This window comes from Heptranchias perlo, chromosome 1 (assembly GCF_035084215.1).
Source record: "Heptranchias perlo isolate sHepPer1 chromosome 1, sHepPer1.hap1, whole genome shotgun sequence".
Lineage (NCBI taxonomy): Eukaryota > Metazoa > Chordata > Chondrichthyes > Hexanchiformes > Hexanchidae > Heptranchias > Heptranchias perlo.
The window spans coordinates 197180285-197203181 of record NC_090325.1 but is presented as its reverse complement, the minus strand read 5'-3'; the positions used below and the strand labels follow the sequence as shown (position 1 = coordinate 197203181).

Here is a 22897-nt window from a genome sequence, read left to right as displayed (position 1 = left end):
ATTGGTGCTGAATCTGGAGACCAACGTCCCTCACCTGGATGACCAGAAAGAAATAGGGCTGCTGTGGGAATGATCGCCTTCCACTCCAAAGAAAGCATTCTGTCCAAGAGTGGGCCTTGTGGTAACAGAGGGATTATAATGCTCCAAATCTTCTAGTTTGATGTGAAGCTACTGCACTAAAGTCTTCTGTCACGTTGTCTTATTTGTTTGTGATGTGCAGCAGTTATCAGTGTACTTCATTGGCTGTAAGGCACTTTGGGACGTCCTGAGGTTGTGAAAGGCGCTATATAAATGCAAGTCTTTCTTTTAGTGTTTCCATTGCCATTTGTCCAAGGGAAGCGAGAGACCTGAACTTGTTTAGAATTTAAGTCACTTATCCTTTCACCAATAGTGTGGGCAGGAAAGGACCAGCTGGTCCATCAAGCCTGCCCCATGCCTCATGTAGGCTGGAGCATCAGGACTAGACACTCCCCCATCTTTCTTACTTTTCCTTTCTGTCTCTTTTTTTCTCTCTCTCTTAATCCAATCTCTCTTTCCCTTTCTTTATTTCTCTTTCTGTACCTGATTTGACTTTAATTCACCCGATTTCCTTCTCCATCGTTCCTCTGTTTCTTTCTCAATCCTTAAATCTCACTGGTTAAGGAGATAGACTGTTGGTCCAGTCGTTCACTGAGGTCCCAGATGTCCCGTTATCAGCTCGCACTTCCAGCAAGTTACAGAGCAAAACATTTTTGAGCTGAAGGGTGCAGAAAGAAGTGTAAGTAACAGGGCATGCTGCGAGAGGCCCCACTCCAGCAAGGTCCGGCCCACTGTATTTTGAATAACAGGTTCTCTTAATCATGAAGCATACCAGGTTCACACGCCTTGACGATACAAATATGTTATGTAAAGGAAAGAAACAGTTTTGCTGTTAACTTACATACAGGAACTAGGAGTACCGTAGTGAGTGTGAGCACCGTAGTGAGTGTGAGCACCGTAGTGAGTGTGTGTTTAATCACCAGTCCTTTCACAATTCATCTATAAGCATCCAACATGAAATACATGGGGCTCAATTTTGAAATGGTGGCAGGTTGGCAGCGGGGGGTGAAGGTGCGCGTGGCAAACCCGAATAAACAAAACTTACCTTTTCTGACGCAATCGCATCGTGATTGATGGCGATTAACGTGCTCTCCAGGTTTCACGCCCGGCATCCAGCCTCATTGACAGGCTGGCTGCCGTCAGGAGCTGCAACGCGAGGGAATGGGGGGGAAGAGAAAGAAAGAGCGAGACGTCATCCAGCACTGGAACAGAGATCGGGGGTGGGAGAGTGGAAGATCCGGGGTGGATAGAAAGATTGATGAGGTTCTACAGGCAGAATTTAGGCAGCTAGGAAAGAGATTAATAAGGAGGGCCTCAAAGGTGGTAATCTCCGGATTATTCCCGGTGCCTCGCGCTAGTGAATATAGAAATAGGAGGTTAGTGCAGATGAATGCGTGGCTGGAGAAATGGTGCAGAAGGGAGTGCTTTAGATTCCTGGGGCATTGGGACCGGTTCTGGGGAGGTGGGACCTGTACAAGCCTGACGGGTTGCACCTCAACAGGGCCGGGACCAATATCTTCGCGAGGGAGTTTGTTAGTGCTGTGAGGGAGAGTTTAAACTAGCTTGGCCGGGGGATGGGAACCTGAGTGTAGATTCAGAAGGAAGAGAAGCAAAGCTGGAAATGGAAGGCAGAAAATTAATAAGTGAGTTTGGAAGGCAGAGGAAACAAAGGTTAGAAACTAGACAACAAAGGGGTTTGGCAGTGCTTAATGGTATTTACCTCAATGCAAGGAGTCTAGTGAATAAGGCAGATGAGCTGAGGTCACAGATAGACACGTGGAAGTACACTATCTTAGCTATTACAGAAACATGGCTTAAACAGGGGCAGGAATGGCAGCTCAACATTCCTGGTTACAGGGTTTTCAGATGAGACAGAGAGGGGGATAAAAAGGAGGGGGTGTCGCAATATTGGTTAGAGAAACAATTACCGCTGTGAGGAGGGATGATATGTAAGAAGGATCATCAAATGAGGCCATATGGGTTGAGCTAAAGAACAAAAATGGGGAAATCACACTACTGGGAATGTACTATAGACCCCCAAACGGTCAGAAGGATATAGAAGAGCAAATACATAGGCAAATTCCTGAGAAGTACAAAAACAATAGGGCAGTAAGAGGAGGGGATTTCAACTACCCGAATATTAACTGGGACATAAACACTGTGAAGGGTACAGAATTCTTAAAATGCATCCAGGAGAACTTTTTTAGCCAGTACGTAGCAAGGCCAGCAAGAGAGGGGGCAGTTCTGGACTTAGTTTTAGGGAATGAAGCTGGGCAGGTGGAAGGAGTATCAGTGGGAGAGTATTTTGGTGGTCGTGATCATAATTCAGTTAGTTTTAGCATAGTTATGGAAAAGGAGAAAGATAGAACAGGTGTTAAAATTCTCAATTGGGAAAAGGCCAATTTTACTAAGCTGAGATGTGATTTAGCAAAAGTGGACTGGAAACAGCTACTTGAAGGTAAATCAGTGTCAGAGCAGTGGGAGGCATTCAATGAGGAGATAGTGAGGGTTCAGAGCAAATATGTTCCAACAAAGAAAAAGGGAGGGGCTGCCAAATCTAGAGCCTCCTGGATGCCAAGGAGCATACAGGGTAGGATAAGGCAAAAAAGGGAAGCTTATGTCAGATACCGAGAGCTCAATACTGCAGAAAGCCTAGTGGAGTATAGAAAGTGCAGGGGTGAAATTAAAAAGGAAATTAGGAAAGCAAAGAGAGGGCTTGAAAAAATATTGGCAAGTAAAATCAAGGAAAACCCAAAGATGTTTTATAAATACATAAAGAGCAAGAGGATAACTGAGGAAAGAGTAGAGCCTATTAGAGACTAAAAAGGTAACTTGTGTGGAGGCGGAAGATGTTGCTATGGTTCTTAATGAATGCTTTGCATCCGTCTTTACAAAAGAGAGGGATGATGCAGAGACTGTAGTTAAGGAGGAGGAGTGTGAAATATTGGATGGGATAAACATAGTGAGAGAAGAAATATTAAGGGGTTTATCATCTTTGAAAGTAAATACATCACCAGGCCCGGATAAAATGTATCTCAGGCTGTTAAGAGAAGCAAAGGAGGAAATAGCGGAAGCTCTGACCATCATTTTCCAAACCTCTCTGGTTACAGGCGTGGTGCCGGAGGATTGGAGGATTGCTAACATTGTACCGTTGTTTAAAAAGGGAGAACGGGTTAGACTTAGTCAGTCTAACCTCGGTGTTTGGCAAATTATTGGAAACAATTCTGAGGGACAGTATTAATCGTCATTTAAAAAGGCACTGATTAATCAAGGACAGTCAGCATGGATTTGTTAAGGGAAGGTCGTGCCTGACTAACTCTATTGAATTTTTTGAGGCGGTAACAAGGAGGGTCGGTGAGGGTAGTGCATTTGATGTAGTTTACATGGATTTTAGCAAGGCTTTTGACAAGGTGCCACATAGCAGATTGGTCAGCAAAGTAAAAGCCCATGGGATTCAAGGGAAAGTGGCAAGTTGGATTCAAAATTGACGGGTGTTTTTGTGCTTGGAAAACTGTTTCCAGTGGGGTTCCGCAAGGCTCAGTCCTAAGTCCCTTGCTTTTTGTGATATATATTAATGATTTGGACGTAAATGTAGGGGGCATGATTAAGAAGTTTGCAGATGATACAAAAATTGGCCTTGTGGTTGACAGTGAGGAGGAAAGCTGGTAGACTACAGGAAGATATCAATGGTCTGGTCAGAAAAGTGGCAAATGGAATTCAATCCGGAGAAGTGTGAGGTAATGCATTTGAGGAGGGCAAACAAGGCACGGGGAATACACAATAAATGGGAAGATACTGAGAGGTGTAGAGGAACAGAGGGACCTTGGAGTGCATGTCCACAGATCTTTGAAGGTAGCAGGACATGTAGATAAAGTGGTTAAGAAGGCATACGTGATACTTTCCTTTATTAGCTGAGGCATAGAATATAAGAGCAGGGAGATTATTCGAGAACTGTATAAAACATTGGTTAGGCCACAGCTTGAGTACTGCGTACAGTTCTGGTCACCACATTACAGAAAAGATGTGATTGCACTAGAGAGGGTGCAGAGGAGATTTATGAGGATGTTGCCAGGACTGGAGAATTTTAGCTATGAGGAAAGATTGGATAGGCTGGGGTTGTTTTCTTTGGAACAGAGGAGGCTGAGGGGTGATTTAATTGAGGTGTACAAAATTATGAGGGGCCTAGATAGAATGGATAGGGAGGACCTATTTCCCTTAGCGGAGAGGTCAATAACCAGGTGGCATGGATTTTTAAAGTGATTGGTAGAAGGATTAGAGGGGAGCTGAGGAGAATTTTTTTCACCCAGAGGGTGGTGGGGTCTGGAACTCACTGCCTGAGAGGGTGGGAGAGGCAGAAACCCTCAACTCATTTAAAAAGTACTTGGATGTGCACTTGAAGTGCCGTAACCCACAGGGTTATGGACCAAGTGCTGGAAAGTGGGATTAGGCTGGAGAGCTCTTTTTCGGCCAGCACAGACACGATGGGCCGAATGGCCTCCTTCTGTGCTGTAAATTTCTATGATTCTCCTTTTAACTGAAGTCCCTCATCCCTGGTACCATTCTAGTAACAGTCCTTCTCATTGTTCAGGGAACTCGAGGAGGAAGTCTTCGGATTTTAAAAAATAAAAGGGATTGCCAGATGGGAATCAGTAAACCACCAGAACAAGGCGAGGTGCTGATGATCCTTATATGGATGATATCAGAATCCTACACAAATCTAGACATCTTGATCTGGAAGAGGTGTGTAGACACACCCTCGAGTGTTTGCATTCAGTTATGAACATATCAAGGAGAAATTAGTTTTATTGCTGCTGCATCATAGACCCTCCTTTTAAAAAAAGAGGCTAGATTTGCAGAGGTTAACTTTCAAAATCATTCTGCTTATCATCTTACAGAAAATGTGTTGAGGGGCTGCCTAGCTGCAATAAAAAGAAAGAAAGGTTTGCATTTATATAGCATCTTTCATGATCTCAGGATGTCAAAAAGTGCTTTAATGAAGTACTTTTGAAGTGCAGTCACTGTTGTAATGTAGGAAACACGGCAGCCAATTTGTACGCAGCAAGGTCCCACAAACAGCAATGCGATAATGACCAGATAATCTGTTTTAGTGATGTTGGTTGAGGGATAAATATTGGCCAGGACACCGCGGAGAACTCCCCTGCTCTTCTTCAAAACAGTGCCATGGAATCTTTTATATCCACCTGAGAGGGCAGATGGGGCCTTGGTTTAACGTCTCATCCAAAAGACGGCACCTCCAACAGTGCAGCACTCCCTCAGTACTGCACTGGAGTGTCAGCCTAGATGATGTGCTCAAGTCCCTAGAGTGGGACTTAAACCCACAACCTTCTGACTCAGAGGCGAGAGAGCTACCCACTGAGCCACGGCTAACACATGATGTAAAAGATGTCAGTGAGTTCCATGTGTCGTCTACACAGTGGGCTCATTACAGCTTATTCCAACTAGTTGCCGAAAACTTCTTAAGGTTACGAGTTTACGGTTAAGATTTAAGACGGAGATGAGGAGAATTTTTTTTTCTGAGGGCCGTGAGTCTGGAACTCCCTTGCCCAGAGAGCAGTGGAGGCAGGGTCATTGACTGTTTTAAGGCTGAGTTAGATAGATTCCTGATTAACAAGGAAGTCAAAGGTTATAGTAGGTAGACGGGCAAGTAGGGTTGAGGTCACAATCAAATCAGCCATGATCTTATCAAATGGCAGAGCAGGCTCGAGGGGCCGAATGGCCTACTCCTGCTCTTAATTCGTCTGTTCGTAAGTAAAACTAGTTGATTCTCATTAGCATCAATTGAGCTTTTCTGTAGATTTTCTCTGCTTAGGAGCTGGATTTTGGAAAAGGCATGAATGTGTGTCGCAATCTAAAGAGAGACTTGTGAACATGCAGAGATTTGATGGAATTGCAGGCAGGCAGCTGCAGGGTTCACCTCACCCATTGTCCGTTCTCCCCCCTCCTGAAATCTGTTCTAGATGGACACAATTGTACACTGATTCTTTCTTCGGAACTGTGCTACATAACGATTCCTAGTGTTGGTTTAAGGGTACATTAAAGAATTATAATATTTAGAACCTTATAATAAAATAAGGTTATATTCTCCAATCAATAAAGTTCAGGTATGCACATTTATTAAATTTACTTATGTTGTTTTTAAGGCAAGTGTTAACCCGTTTAGCGCTTGTACGAATGTAGTACAAGAATACTAACTATTTGTACTTGAACTTTGCTGATCAGAAAACGTAACCCAGTATAGTTTTTGACATTGTGCAGTGGATTTATATAAGAGTAAATCTCATTTCTGCTTATTTCCAGGAATTTATCCATAAACATATTCAAAATCTGGAGACCATGGATAAAAGTAATAACAAGAAAAAGCTGCGGATCTGCGTAGCGACGTGTAACCGTGCAGATTATTCCAAGCTCGCTCCCATCATGTTTGGCATCAAGGAGCAATCAGATTACTTTGATCTGAAAGTGGTGGTTTTAGGATCTCATTTAATTGATGACTATGGGTTAGTATAGACTGCAACTTATTCAGCAGTGGCTGTACGTTTAACTAGCACCATTATCATCGTTGATCAAAGGAGACCAAAATCCCTTTGAAGCCAAATGTGACACTTACACTTGTGCTGCATTCCGCGGACTATAGCAAATAGTCATTCAGCTTTTATCAATGGCAAAAACAAGCATCAGTTGATACGTACTTTATAATGCATCTTGAGAGAGGCTGTATTCTTTTAATTTGGTACATTACATAGGTAGTCAACACAGCCAGAAAAATCTCTCTGGCAGCTCTCCAATTAAGAGGTGAATCATGTGATCTCTTCCTTTAGAATCACGGAAATGACAGCACTGAGGTGCCTGAGACAGCTCATCAGCCAATGCTTTCTGTGCCTATCCCATCTCCCTGGATATTTTTACATTCTTCCTTCTCAGATTCTTATCCAATTCCCTTTGATATAGTGTCTGCCTCTTATGATCATTCTCTCCTGTCAAAAGTTACAAGAAGAGTGCTTTTTACACACATTACTGCCACGTTTTCACCAGTTGGCATGGCCTAAATTTGTTTTGTTCATGAGATTAAAGTACTTTTATACTTGGTCTGAAATTCTGCAAGAGAGTGGTGATGCATAGTGGAACACTTGTTTAACCTCTAGGTAAGGTTTGAATACTAGTCTGCACTGATAAAAGTCTCCCCTCTGTCAGCTGTAGAAGCTCCTTTGGGTCATCCCAAACTCCTTCTATAAAACTACCAGTTCAGTAACAATGAATTGATAGTCTTGTTCAGATAGAATTTAAAGATGGACGGTTTAGGAAATGGACCGTTTCACTTGGGCAGGTGAGTGGTGTGTGCTTTATTGAGTGACTCAGAGTAGAGGGGGCTTTTTGTATCTGGCCTTTTTTGTGCTAAGAAACTTGGGAATGTAAAGGACAAGAAGAGACCATTGCAACCCATTTAGCTGCTCCCAAAATACGAAAAGTATCAAACTAGATTATCTCGATACTCCTCAATTGCTTTCTCTACCAAATATCTACCCTGTTCTCTTTAGCTACACTAGATTTGTACCTCATTCTAAGATATGCCTTGGTACTGCTCTGCTGTCCACATCGAGCCAGGGCTGATAGTGATCACGGAGTGAGGATGTGAGGAGCCATGAGGTTATAGATTGTTGTGAGATACAAAGGCTCACAGCTCCTCATGAGCCCCCATGGGTTGCTAGATCCAACCTTGGTCTGTCCCACTTCACATGGTGGAGAATGTCATTGTGGTGGAGATGAGAGATTGCCTTCACAAAGACTTGTGTTTTGGTCACTTCCACCAGTGCTGTCCTGGACAAAGTGTCTGCGACAGGTAGGTTGGTGAATACGAGGTCAGGTAGATTACTTCCTCATGTTAGTTTGCTCACCAGTTAGTACAGGCCCAGTCTGGCAACCATGTCCTTCATGACTCAGCCAGTCTGGCTAGTGGTGGTACATTGAATCCCCCACCCAGGGTACGAAACCCTGTATCATAGAATCATAGAATGGTGCAGTGCAGAAGGAGGCCATTCAGCCCATTGTGTCTGTACCTTTGTGTCCCTCGGAGCTTCCTTCATGTGATATTCAGCATGGACGAATACTGATTCATCACTTGAGGTGGGGGGAGGTACAAGGTGGTAATCAGCAGGAGATTCCCTTGATATTGTTTGATCTGAAGCCATGAAACTTAATGATGTCCAGAGTCAACACTGGGGACTCCTTGGGCCATTCCGACCATGTGCCCACCGATCTGGTGGGTCAGGACATACCCAGGGACGATGATGGAGGAGTCTGGCCTGATAGGTACACTTCTATCAACATGACTTTCAGGAAGTGTTGTGGCATTTGTTGTTTCTAACCTTAAATAAGGGACCTCTCATGGGGTTGCTTATGGTCATAGTAGCGTGTGAGTTAGTCTCTTGCGGAAAAAGGAGCTGTGGTGAGCTGGAGCACTCAATGGAAGGGGAGGTTCTGGCCGGTCAGAAAAACCTAGAGGGAGTGCAGCACTAAGGGAAGCCCTTGAATATAGAAATGGGAGCGGGAGAAGGAGCTGGAGCGGGAGAAGGAGCTGGAGTAATCAGGTGAACCTGGGAGCAAGTCACCTATGACTCAGTACTGCATTGGAGTGAGAGTCTAAATTATGAGCTCCAGTCGTGGAGTGGGGCTTGAACATGCAACTGAGCCAAGCTGACACTCACGAGAATCTCTCACCCTAGAAACCAACGCAGTACAGGCAGGAACAAAACCTTGTAATTAGTTTGATACGGTGTCGGTAATGAGAGTTCTTTGTTTTTTCCAGGAATACATATCGAATGATTGAACAAGATGATTTTGATATCAACACAAGTTTGCATACGATAGTCAGAGGTGAAGATGAAGCAGCCATGGTAGAGTCAGTGGGCCTTGCTTTGGTGAAATTGCCAGATGTGCTGAACCGTCTGAAGCCAGATGTGATGATTGTTCACGGAGATAGGTTTGATGCCTTGGCAGTTGCAACCTCCGCTGCATTGATGAATATTCGGATTCTGCACATTGAAGGGGGCGAGGTCAGCGGGACCATAGACGACTCAATCCGACACGCCATCACCAAACTGGCCCATTACCACGTGTGCTGCACCCGGAGCGCGGAACAACACTTGATAGCCATGTGCGAGGATCATGATCGAATTCTGTTAGCTGGCTGTCCATCTTATGACAAATTGCTTACGGCAGGAACCAAGGATTACCTGAGCATTTTGCAGACATGGCTAAGTGAGTCTGGTAAAAGTAGCTGAGTAAAACCTGATGTTTTAATCTTTATTTACAGACTGTGTCTTCTGCCCTCCCCATCCCGTTAAAATTAATTGAAGGAGATCGTGGGCTGAAAATTCTTCCCAATGTTTCTAATACTTTTTACAAATGATTAAAATTAAAATTACAATTAATTACTGTTAAAATCTTTCCAATGGATAGAATATTCAGTAGAGTCTTGTAATTGATTTATTTATTCTTTATTCTCAATGAAAGAAAGAACTTGCATTTTTATAACACCTTTCGCATCCTCACAACATCTTCCCTTAAAAAATGCAAAGGTTTGTGTCTCAACTACTCCCTCTGGCAAAGCATTTCATGCCCTGTAGCAGCTCTTTGTATAAAAGAATTTCTCCTAATGTCCCTCTTCAGTCTTAGTGGCTTTTAACCCCTCGATACTGATTCCCTATTCACCCCATCAAAACCCTTCATAATTTTAAAAACCTATATTAAATCTCCTGTTAGCCTTCTCTGCTGCAGTGAAAGTAGTCCCAGTATCTCACCTATCCATTTTTCATCCTGATGAATCTACGCTACCCGGGGTGCCCAAAACTACACACAATGTGACCTAACTATTGCCTTGGGCATACGAACAATGACGGATGGAAAAAGACCCTCTGGTCCATCCAGCCTGTCCCACACAGTTGTGATGCCTTGTGTGTCACAATATATACACTCCCCATCCTACCCAAAACCATGAGATCTTACCTTCGCTAAGTATTATTGTTTGGACCTAGCTGCTCCGTGGTCTTACCTCTTCTGTGCTGGGATTTCTTCCATTTTAGAAATCGTCATCTTGGTGAATTTGGATTTGAATATGAGCTGGCGTTCCCGTTCCCTCTGTGCCTCTAAGAGTTGGGTTTAGAGAATTCAGTAAACACCTGTTATAGTTTTGTATGGGGGAGGATAATAACACATCTGATCACACTTACTGTTAAAATTCTGTCAGTTGATCAAATCAAAGGTTACATATGAATCCCCGACCAATTTCTACAAACAAAAGAAAAACAGTAATGTGAACAGAGCAATGGAAAAGACTTAGAAGTGACAATATCAGTGACACTTCTAGACCTGGAAAATCACCAATTAGATTCTCAGTCTGCGTTGAGTTAACTGATCCAGCCGGGCACCAGTTAACCTCTGTCCCTGGGCTATATAGGTCATCAATAGTATCCACTCCTGATAGATTTCACCACCGAGAGAGTAGGTTATGTTACTCATGCATCATATGCTAATGTGATGTTAAAATTAATGTCAAGCTGTTTTATAGATTTAAATGGGCAACAGTATTCTCACTATTTTACAAATTTAATGGTTTAGAAAATATTTTAGACTGATGCTATCCTAATAAGAGATGCTTGGACTGGTAATATCCAGTCTCTTACTTCCTTGCTGTGCAAAACTTACAAACACAATTACCAGTATTGCATCTGTACTTCTCCTGACATGAATTTTGTTGCAGCTGAAAATGAATTTGCTCTGTTTTTGTAGGTGAAGATGTGAAGCCTCGAGAATACATTGTGGCCCTGCAGCACCCAGTTACCACCAACATTAAACATTCCATTAAGATGTTCGAGCTTACACTCGATGCTCTGATAACATTCAGCAAACGCACATTGATTCTGTTTCCCAACATTGATGCAGGTGGGCAGAGTGTGTCTGTGATTCAAAACTTGGCAGCTGTTGTGCTGGGAATTATTGAGCAGAATCCACCAATGAACCCTTGATTTGGGAACTAACAGTTCGAAATGAAGTTTAAAAGATTAGATTAAAACACGCTCCCAGCCTCCACCCAGAGCTGGAGTATACCAAGCAACTTTAGACCCAGCGTTGCAGGCTCCGCCCGCGCCGACCCCCCGTCCGCCCGCGCCGACCCCCCCGTCCGCCCGCGCCGACCCCCCCGTCCGCCCGCGCTTACAGTTTTAGAACAATCCCTCTGCTTCCACTGCATGCCTGGGCGGTCTGTCCCACACATTCACCATGAAGAATGGATCTATTTAAAAAAAACTTAAAAGCAAAGTTGAGCCCCTCTTTTGAAATACTTAAGAATTTTGGTTAACCCTTTAATATCAGTCATTGTATTCAGCACCAACAACTTACAGATCTGTACGTTACATACTGACACATCACTGTGCACTTTTCAGGGCAGTGGATAATGATTGGTGAGGGGGGCAAAGGAAGAGGATCCAGAGGGGCAAAAACACAAAAGAGGAGGGTCTCGAGAAAATTGCTCAAAGGAGGGAGGTGACAAGGCAGAGATGCTGAGGGAAAGAATTCCAGAGGGAAGGGGCAAGGTAGGTGAGGGAATGGTCTGTGAGTGGAGTGGAGGGATTTGGGGAACAAGTAATTCAACTTATTCTTCCAACTTCAATACATTTCTCCCCCCACCCCAAAAGATTTGAACATTAGAACTGTAAACATACAGTTTACGTGTTTATCCATGTGTCTGGAATGCTGAATGACTTCCATACATGCAGATTTTTTTGAATACTGATTTAAACTCGGGCTTTAGTTTATTTTGGAGCATGAAAGCTCTGTCCTTGAATTGGTCGTCTCTAAAACTGAATTTTATTTTTATATCTTTTCATAAGATACGTGTTCATTTTAAAACTAACAAGCATCTGCGAATAATTAACTTTTAACTTTCAATGAATTACTAACTTTACTTTCAGTAAACGTGCCATAAGATCACAATCTGTAAATTTGACAGCTGGCTGTCTACTGTAAATGTATTTTTATTTATGTTTTACCTATTGGCTTTTTGTGATGTATCAATTTTGCTTTACACTTGCAGGAAGTAAAGAAATGGTGCGAGTGATGAGAAAGAAAGGGATTGAACAAAATCCAAATTTCCGGGCAGTGAAGCATATTCCCTTCGAACAGTTTATCCAGATGGTCGCACATGCAGGGTTAATGATTGGTAACAGTAGCTGTGGGGTGCGAGAAGCAGGTGCGTTTGGAACACCTGTTATCAACCTGGGGACACGCCAAACCGGAAGAGAAACAGGTAAACTGGCCCAGAGCAACCCAGAGCACAACAAGATGTTGGACATTTTATTTTAGTTTTAAATTGGTGAATGTTTGTGCTCATTGAAGGACCTTTGCATGTAGATTGCACCTCATTGCACAGAGCAGACAGGCGGGGCCTTGGTTTAACTTCTCATCCAGCACCGACATTGTGCTCACACCCTGGAATGGGGCTTTGACCCTCGGCCTTCTGACTCAAACCAAAGTGCTGCCATCAGAGCCAAGTTGCCGTTTCAGATATTTGTGGTCAGTGTCAATCACTGGCAAATCAGGTATAACACAGACAAATGCACGGTCAAGCTCTCTCTGCTCAGCCCTGTTCTACACTAGTGTGACATTTCCCATTTCCAGACCAGGCAGCTTCAGCCACTACAAATTGGGTTGAGTCTACTCAAAATAGAACAGAGAAACGTTCATCCAGTTGGGTTGGATTCAAATTTTGCTCCCAGAGGTGGAAGTGAATAATTCCCTGTTCTACCATTTCCCCTAAAGAATTTTAATTTTCCAAATGTATTTTTTTTCAAGATCTTGACGTCCTATTTGACCCTGAGATGAACTTCCGTCCACACATCTGCTCCATCACCAAGACCGCCTACTTCCACCTCTGTAACATCGCCCGTCTCCGCACCTGCCTCAGCTCATCTGCTGCTGAAACCCTCATCCAGCCTCCCACCTTCCACCCTCCATAAACTTAAGCTCATCCAAAACTCTGCTACCCATACCCTAACTCGCACCAAGTCCTGTTCACCCATCACCCCTGTGCTCGCTGACCTACATTGGCTCCCGGTCCAGAAACGCCTCGATTTTAAAATTCTCATCCTTGTTTTCCAATCCCTCCATGGCCTCGCCCCTCCCTATCTCTGTAACCTCCTCCAGCCCAACAACCCTCCGAGATCTCTGCGCTCCTCCAATTCTTGCCTCTTGCGCATCCCCAATTTTAATCGCTCCACCATTGGTGGCCGTGCCTTCAGCTGCCTAGGCCCTAAGCTCTGGAATTCCCTCCCTAAACCTCTCCGCCTCTCTACCTCTCTCTCCTCCTTTAAGTCGCTCTTTAAAACCTACCTCTTTGAGCAAACTTTTGGTCACCTGTCCTAATATCTCCTTATGAGGCTTGGTGTCAAATTATAATCGCTCCTGTGAACGCCTCGGTTTGTTTTATTATGTTAAAGCGCTATATAAATGAAAGTTGTTGTTTTATTTTTGTTGTGTTGGTTGGGGGAGAAATGTTGACTGGGACATCAGGAGAATTCCCTGCCACGGGATTTTTAACATCCTTCTGAACAGGCAGATGGATTTAGTGTTTTGTCCAAAAGGCAGCACTTTTGATAACACAGCGCTCCCTCAGCACTGCACTGAAGTGTCAGCCTGGATTATGTGCTCAAATCCTGCAGTGAGTCATGAACCCATAATTTTCTGTCTCAGGCCAGAGTGCCAACAATTAAGTCAAGCTGACCCGCAATATTGTGCACAGCAGCGGCTCCGCTGTGACGTAAGCAAGTCTTTGCAAAGAGAGGGCTAAGCCTTTTTTATGCATCAAAAATTTTGGTTGCTAAAGTAATTTTATAAATACTGATCCATGATTTTTATTTCTTTGCCCATTTTCAAGTGTATAAGAGCAAAGCTAGTAGTGAGAAATGACCTCAACACTTGATTCCATCATTGTTTACTGACAGGACTGGTAAGGAATGCCCCGGACGCATTAGTTTAGACTTCTAGCTGCAGACAGTAAGTTAAAGTCTGTTCAATGTACCTGTAAAGTTAACACCTTGAGGAAAGCCTCGCCCAGATTTAGCACTTACGCCCAGTTAGTGGAGAAGTGCAGGGCCTGACTGCAATAGATTGACCCCCTGAGATTGTGTCAGCTACTGGAGTTTTATTTGGAGCTGACTCTATGCCGTTGCTTAAAATAAGACAGATACCGGGGGGATTAAATGCAAAATTCACCAAAGAAAGGAAAATCAGTTCTGTGCTCTAACAAAGTAGGTGTAACAATATTTGCAGATCTTGAGGATCCTTGAGGGGAAAGATGAGTTTGAAGATGTCATAAAATCTACCTTTTCCACCAAAGAATACCCACTGCTTTCAGAGCAGAGCACCTGCATCAAGGGAAGACAGCAGTGACAATTCTGCAAAAAATGACAGACGTATTGAATGAATGCACCCACAGAGGTGTCTGATCCAGATGAATAATTTGGTGATTAATTTGTTCTACGACCTAGTGTAAAACTTTTTCCAGAATGACTCCCAATTGAGTAGGTTTATGGTTCTGTCAGAGAGAAGCTGAGTGAGATCAGTGAGACCAGGGCTTCCTGTCTAGTGTCCAGGCCCTTCTGCTGCTTCCTCTCATTCCTCCTGGTCTTCCGCCTCTGGTGATGACTGCGCCTCCTCTTCCGTCCCTCTTCCCCTTCCTCCTCCTCCTCCTCCTCCTCCTCCTCCTCTTCCGTCCCTCTTCCCCTTCCTCCTCCTCCTCCTCCTCCTCTTCCGTCCCCCTTCCTCCTCCTCCTCTTCCATCCCCCTTCCTCCTCCTCCTCCTCCTCTTCCGTCCCCCTTCCTCCTCCTCCTCCGTCCCCCTTCCTCCTCGTCCCCCTTCCTCCTCGTCCCCCTTCCTCCTCGTCCCCCTTCCTCCTCGTCCCCCTTCCTCCTCGTCCCCCTTCCTCCTCGTCCCCCTTCCTCCTCGTCCCCCTTCCTCCTCGTCCCTCTTCCTCTTCCCTCCCCCTCCCTCCTCCGTCCCCCTCCCTCCTCCTCCGTCCCCCTCCCTCCTCCTCCGTCCCCCTCCCTCCTCCTCCGTCCCCCTCCCTCCTCCTCCGTCCCCCTCCCTCCTCCTCCGTCCCCCTCCCTCCTCCTCCGTCCCCCTCCCTCCTCCTCCGTCCCCCTCCCTCCTCCTCCGTCCCCCTCCCTCCTCCTCCGTCCCCCTCCCTCCTCCTCCGTCCCCCTCCCTCCTCCTCCGTCCCCCTCCCTCCTCCTCCGTCCCCCTCCCTCCTCCTCCGTCCCCCTCCCTCCTCCTCCGTCCCCCTCCCTCCTCCTCCGTCCCCCTCCCTCCTCCTCCGTCCCCCTCCCTCCTCCTCCGTCCCCCTCCCTCCTCCTCCGTCCCCCTCCCTCCTCCTCCGTCCCCCTCCGTCCCCCTCCCTCCTCCTCCGTCCCCCTCCCCCCTCCTCCTCCCCTTCCCCCGTTCCCGTCCGATGTTAATGCAGTGGGCAGAGTTTCACATTACGCGATGGTGCTCCTCTTGTTGGTTCTTGCTGAGCTCCAATGTCCTGCGATCTGCCTCTCGAAGGAAGACGCCTTCTGCTATTGGAAAATATTTATCATTTTACTGGTGGGTTTAACCTTTTGACAGCAAAGGGCTCATTCTAAAACAGCGCTGTATTATCCCATTAACTATCAGCTTGGCCCAGTGGTCTTATCTCTGAGCCAGAGGTTCTAGCCCCTCTCTAGGACTGACACTTTAGTGTAGTAATGAGGGGGTGTTGCATTGGATAAGATGTTAAATTGAGGTTCTGTTCAGGTGCACATTACAAATCCCATGGCACTGTTGGAAGAATAATGGCTCATTTTCTCAACCAACACCATCCAAAACAGAGTAACTGGTCATTCACCTTTTTTCCTGTTTGTGGGATCTTGCTGTGTGCAATTAATTGCCACATTCACCTTTCTAACAGCAGGCATTTCACTTCAAAAGTGATTAATTGGTTACAAAGATACTTTGGATGTTTGAGAACATGATGAGGAATAATCTAAATACAAGTTATTTTTTTTCTTTAACAATTGGAGAGAAGTGGCATTAATCATTTCAATCTAAAATTCTGATTCCTGATTGTTTTACACAACAGTGCAAACAAACTAATACGGTGTCTCATAGTGTTCAGAATTTTAATACAATTGATAAATTGCGACAAAATACAGGAAGACATTAATAAACTTGCAAAATGGGCGTGTAATTGGCAAATAAATTTCAGTATAGATCAGTGTGAGGTGATGCATTTTGGTAGGAAGAGTAAGGAGGCCACACACTGCTTGGAAAATAAGAGTCTAAATGGGGATAGAGGAGCAGAGGGATCTGGGGGTACAGGTACACAAATCACTAAAAGTAGCAACGCAGGTTAATAAAAAAAGCAGACAAAGCACTGGGGTTCATTTCTAGAGGGATAGAATTGAAAAGCTTGCATAGAACCTTGATTAGAACACACTTGGAGCATTGTGCACAGCTCTGGTCTCCATATTATAAAAAAGATATAGAGGCACTGGAGAAGGTGCAAAAAGGATTTACTAAGATGATACCAGAACTGAGAAGATATATCTATCAGGAAAGATAGGTATGTCTTTTATCAAGAAAAGAGAAGACCTGATTGAGGTCTTTAAGATTATGAAGGGGTCTGATAGGGTAGACCAGAACTTGGGGCCATAAATATAAGATAGTCACTAATAAATCCAATAGGGAATTCAGGAGAAACGTCTTTACCCAGAGAGTGATGAGAATGTGGAACTCGCTCCCACAAGGAGTGGTTGAGGTGAATAGTGTAGATGCATTTAAGGGGAAGCTCGATAAACACATGAGGGAGAAAGGAATAGAAGGATATGCTGATAGGGTGAGATGAAGCAGGGAGGGAGGAGGCTCGTGTGGAGCATAAACACCGGCACAGACCAGTTGGGCCAAATGGCCTGTTTCTGTGCTATACATTCTAGGTAGTGGTTTTCTTTGTGTAACAAGGGCTGATTTTTGTTCCTGTTCTTTAACTGCCTCAGGTGAAAATGTTCTCCATGTGCGGAATGCTGACAGCCAGAATAAAATACTGCACGCCCTGCAGCTCCAGTTTGGCAAGCTATACCCTTGGTATGTTTCACTTTTCAACTTGATATTGTACCTCAGCCCGTACTCTGGACGATGCCCAAAATAAAACAGTGGGGCGAGATGTCCTCTGCTCGATGGAGGACCAAATCTTCGGGCTCTGCTGCTGACGTGCAGCCTTACTGACAGAAAGCCTGAATCAGAGACTTCTGTTCTAAAACTGTCCCCGATTTACAAATGTGAGGAATCTTACAACACCAGGTTATAGTCCAACAGTTTTATTTGAAAATCACAAGCTTTCGGAGATTATCTCCTTCGTCAGGTGAGTGAGTGAAAGGTTCTCAAATCGCATATCTTATATTAGGCTGGGACACGATCACACCAATCAAAGGTGCCGTTGGTGTTCAGACAGATTAGCCACGGAAAACAGTAGGTCCCAGTATACTGAATACACAGTCTGTGTAATCTGACCCATTGTGTATTCAGTATACTGGGACCTACTGTTTTCCGTGGCTAATCTGTCTGAACACCAACGGCACCTTTGATTGGTGTGATCGTGTCCCAGCCTAATATAAGATATGCGATTTGAGAACCTTTCACTCACTCACCTGACGAAGGAGATAATCTCCGAAAGCTTGTGATTTTCAAATAAAACTGTTGGACTATAGTCCATCACCGGCATCTCCACATCCCGATTTACATTCAGTGAGGCTCTGCCCTGACACACGGGCCTCGCAGTTTTGGGCCTAATGCCACGGGGGATCAGTTCCACTTCCTGTAATAACTTGATGGGGTTTCAGTGCTCTTTGATGAACCAGTTTACACTTTAAGTTCATTATCTGGGAGTTCTTCCTCTTCCCACACCCCCCACCGCCCTGAAAATCACTACATTTTAACCTTATTATAGTTACCGTGTTAAATCGCAGCAATAAGCAAAGCAAACAGAATGATAAATTATAAATTATACTGCTAGATCAGTTGCCTATCAATAGGAGGATGTTGTATTAAAGCTGCACAATGCCCTGCCCGGCCCTCGGCCTGCCCGGCGCCCGGCCCTCGGCCTGCCCAGCAGTCACCAAGACATAAAGGAAACATTCAAACCCTGAAGGCAGTGCAGGGAAGGTCCATGAGATGAATCCATGGTATTGGATAGGTTGAGTTGTGAGCAAAGATTGGAGATTGGATGCATGGCGGATCTTTAACCTTGGAAGGAGACTGGGGCACGATCTTATAGAAGTGTTTAGGTATTAAACAGTATCACTAGGTTAATCCACAGCACTAGTTCATGGTATGCCTGGTTACTAGAACAAGTCTAAAACTATTGAAAGGAAAGTTTAGGACAGGCGTCGGGAAGAACCTCTTTACACAACGAATGGCCAACACTTGGAATTGTCTTCTGAGTACAGTAGTGGAAGAAAAAACCTTAGACTCCGACCAGAGTTAGTTAGATGACATGATCGGGGGAGGGGAATTGTAGGTCTTCGATCCTAGATGGATGAGCTGAGATGGGCTAAATTGTCTCCCTCTTCTGTATCTATCTTGTGAAACAATCTTGGACAAATCATAATAATTACCGTCTTTCCATTTCAAGCTCTAAGATCTATGGTGATGGAAATGCAGTTCCACGGATATTGAAGTTCCTGAAGTTGATAGACATGAACGAGCCTTTGCAGAAGAAGTTTTGTTTCCCGCCAGTGAAAGAGTGCATCTCCCAAGACATTGACTATATTCTGGAAACACAGAGTGCTTTAGCTGTTGATTTAGGGGGGACCAATCTGCGAGTGGCTATCGTCAGTATGAAGGTAACAATCCTTCACTTTCACTTGGTGCAGTGAGTGTTTTATGTTCTGAATCCCCCGTGCTTCAGAAATCTACTTGTCCATCTGCATGTTTGTTTGTGACCTCGGTACAACAGCAACTACAGCCACTACCTGCATTTATATAGCACCTTTAATGTAGAAAAGCCTCACAAAGCGCTTCACAGAGGGACAATCAGAAATAAATGGATGCCAAGCCAAAGAAAAAGATTGAGCACAGAGGTTGGAAAAGACAGATAGAGTGAACAAAGTGAATTGCTAAAAGAGCGAGGACTTTCAACCAGGAATTTGGTGAGTGTGAGAATTAGGTGCACTTAGGAGGTGCTAAGTGAATTAAAGCAAAGAACTAGAGACATGGAGCATAAAGGGAGCTGCACGAGGAATTAAAACAAGGCCAGGAGGAGTGCCCAGGGTAAGTCGGAAAGTATTTAGTTCATTGGTTAGTGTTTTTAGTGGTTATTGGGGATAAAAGGAACGGAAGCAGAGGCCTGAGAGCAGAAGGAGCGGGACCAGTGACCGAGAGCAGGGCGGGGATATAAAGGAGAGGGAGCAGTGACTGAGAGCAGGGCGGGGATATAAAGGAGAGGGAGCAGTGACTGAGAGCAGGGCAGGGATATAAAGGAGAGGGAGCAGTGACCGAGAGCAGAGCGGGGATATAAAGGAGAGGGAGCAGTGACCGAGAGCAGGGCGGGGATATAAAGGAGAGGGAGCAGTGACCGAGAGCAGGGCGGGGATATAAAGGAGAGGGAGCAGTGACCGAGAGCAGAGTGGGGGATATAAAGGAGCAGGACCAGTGACCGAGAGCAGGGCGGGGATATAAAGGAGAGGGACCAGTGACCGAGAGCAGAGTGGGGGATATAAAGGAGAAAGACCAGTGACCGAGGGCAGGGCGGGGATATAAAGGAGAGGGACCAGTGACCGAGAGCAGAGTGGGGGATATAAAGGAGAGGGAGGAGTGACCGAGAGCAGGGCGGGGATATAAAGGAGAGAGACCAGTGACCGAGAGCAGGGCGGGGATATAAAGGAGAGAGACCAGTGACCGAGAGCAGAGTGGGGGATATAAAGGAGAGGGAGGAGTGACCGAGAGCAGGGCGGGGATATAAAGGAGAGAGACCAGTGACCGAGAGCAGGGCGGGGATATAAAGGAGAGAGACCAGTGACCGAGAGCAGGGCGGGGATATAAAGGAGAGGGACCAGTGACCGAGAGCAGAGTGGGGGATATAAAGGAGAGGGAGCAGTGACCGAGAGCAGGGCGGGGATATAAAGGAGAGAGACCAGTGACCGAGAGCAGGGCGGGGATATAAAGGAGAGAGACCAGTGACCGAGAGCAGGGCGGGGATATGAAGGAGAGGGACCAGTGACCGAGAGCAGGGCGGGGATATAAAGGAGAGAGACCAGTGACCGAGAGCAGGGCGGGGATATAAAGGAGAGGGACCAGTGACCGAGAGCAGAGTGGGGGATATAAAGGAGAGGGAGCAGTGACCGAGAGCAGAGTGGGGGATATAAAGGAGAGGGAGGAGTGACCGAGAGCAGGGCGGGGATATAAAGGAGAGGGACCAGTGACCGAGAGCAGAGTGGGGGATATAAAGGAGAGGGAGGAGTGACCGAGAGCAGGGCGGGGATATAAAGGAGAGGGAGGAGTGACCGGGAGCAGAGCAGAGCAGGGATATAAAGGAGAGGGACCAGTGACTGAGAGCAGGGCGGGGATATAAAGGAGAGGGACCAGTGACCGGGAGCAGAGCAGGGATATAAAGGAGAGGGACCAGTGACCGGGAGCAGAGCAGGGATATAAAGGAGAGAGACCAGTGACCGAGAGGGAGGAGTGATCGAGAGCAGGGCCGGGATATAAAGGAGAGGGACCAGTCACAGGCAGAAATTTGAAAGAGTGGCATCAGATGACTGCAGGCTGGTGACTGGTTGGTGAATAATACATTTTCTTGCTCTCTAAGCTAGGGGAGTGAGTTAAACTAGGAATCTATAGCTTGGTAATACTTTATTAAATTAACAACTTAAACCAAATCAATTAATTAGTTTAAAAAAGAACTAAAATTAAATCAAGTGAATTAATTACATAAAAACTGTAATTAAGTAAATAAATAAAACAAGGTTAGATAAGGATGGCAGGGCAGGTGGTGTTTTTTTTATTCGTTCATGGGATGTGGGTGTCGCTGGTGAGGCCGGCATTTATTGCCCATCCCTAATTGCCCTTGAGAAGGTGGTGGTGAGCCGCCTTCTTGAACCGCTGCAGTCCGTGTGGTGAAGGTTCTCCCACAGTGCTGTTAGGAAGGGAGTTCCAGGATTTTGACCCAGCGACGATGAAGGAACGGCGATATATTTCCAAGTCGGGATGGTGTGTGACTTGGAGGGGATCGTGCAGGTGGTGTTGTTCCCATGTGCCTGCTGCTCTTGTCCTTCTAGGTGGTAGAGGTCACAGGTTTTGGAGGTGCTGTCGAAGAAGCCTTGGCGAGTTGCTGCAGTGTATCCTGTGGATGGTACACACTGCAGCCACTGTGCGCCGGTGGTGAAGGGAGTGAATGTTTAGGGTGGTGGATGGGGTGCCAATCAAGCGGGCTGCTTTGTCCTGGATGGTGTCGAGCTTCTTGAGTATTGTTGGAGCTGCACTCATCCAGGCAAGTGGAGAGTATTCCATCACACTCCTGACTTGTGCCTTGTAGATGGTGGAAAGGCTTTGGGGAGTCCGGAGGTGAGTCACTCGCTGCAGAATACCCAGCCTCTGACCTGCCCTTGTAGCCACAGTATTTATATGGCTGGTCCAGTTAAGTTTCTGGTCAATGGTGACCCCCAGGATGTTGATGGTGGGGGATTCGGCGATGGTAATGCCGTTGAATGTCAAGGGGAGGTGGTTAGACTCTCTCTTGTTGGAGATGGTCATTGCCTGACACTTGTCTGGCACGAATGTTACTTGCCACTTATGAGCCCAAGCCTGGATGTTGTCCAGGTCTTGCTGCATGCGGGCTCGGACTGTTTCATTATTGGAGGGGTTGCAAATGGAGGGGCAGGTGGTGTGTTGTAGCTGCAGCATGTGGGAGTTGGTGGAGACCAGCGAGATCCCCGGCAACCACATCTGCAGTAAGTGTCTGCAACTGGAGAAACTTCGGCTCAGAGTTGTCGAACTAATGTCCGAGCTGCAGACATTGGGATACATCAGGGAGTGGGAGAGCTACCTGGACACTTTGATCCAGGAGGCAATCACACCCCTTAGATTAGGTAGTAGTTTAGAGTCGGTCTGTGGTCAGGGACAGGAGGGTGTGACTGCGAGTCAGGCAGGTATGGGGTCCCAGGATGCAGTGGTGGAGGAGCCTCAGCCTTTGACCTTGTCCAACAGGAACGAGGTACTTGCTAACTGTATGGTTGAGAACAAAGACTGCAGGGAGGATGGGCAAACTGACCACGGCACTGTGGTAATGGAGGCCATTCAAGTGGGGGGAGCAAAAAGGAATGTGGTGGTGGTTGGGGATAGTATAGTCAGGGGGATAGATACTGCAGCCTCGACCGGGAGTCCCAAAGGCTGTGTTGCCTGCTCGGTGCCAGGGTTAAGGACATCTCCTCGCAGCTGGAAAAGAACTCTGAGCAGGAGGGGGAGGATCCAGTTGTCGTGGTCCATGTAGGAACAAACGACATAGGTAGAACTAGGAATGAGGTTCAGCTGAGGGAGTTTGAGGAGCTGGGGTCTAAATTTAAAAGCAGAACCTCAAAGGTAATAATCTCTGGATTACTACCTGAGCCATGGGTAAATTGGCACAGGGACAGACAGATTAAATGGTTAAACACTTGGCTCAAAGAGTGGTGTGGGAGACGGGTTTCGATTCATGGGGCACTGGCCCAGTACTGGGGAAAGAGGGAGCTGTTCCGT

The 22897-nt window shown here is 45.8% G+C and overlaps 1 protein-coding gene across 1 annotated transcript in view; it reads left to right on the top strand.

The window, feature by feature from the left end:
- gne (glucosamine (UDP-N-acetyl)-2-epimerase/N-acetylmannosamine kinase) overlaps positions 1-22897 on the top strand; it is a 44124-nt gene continuing 21227 nt past the window's right edge. Inside the window, exons 1-7 of the mRNA XM_067994882.1 lie at positions 1-121; positions 6397-6596; positions 8903-9354; positions 10885-11037; positions 12188-12400; positions 17164-17251; positions 18798-19008. Coding sequence (XP_067850983.1) covers positions 6433-6596; positions 8903-9354; positions 10885-11037; positions 12188-12400; positions 17164-17251; positions 18798-19008 — 1281 coding nt within the window. The 5' untranslated portion in view covers positions 1-121; positions 6397-6432. The remainder of the gene's footprint in view (positions 122-6396; positions 6597-8902; positions 9355-10884; positions 11038-12187; positions 12401-17163; positions 17252-18797; positions 19009-22897) is intronic.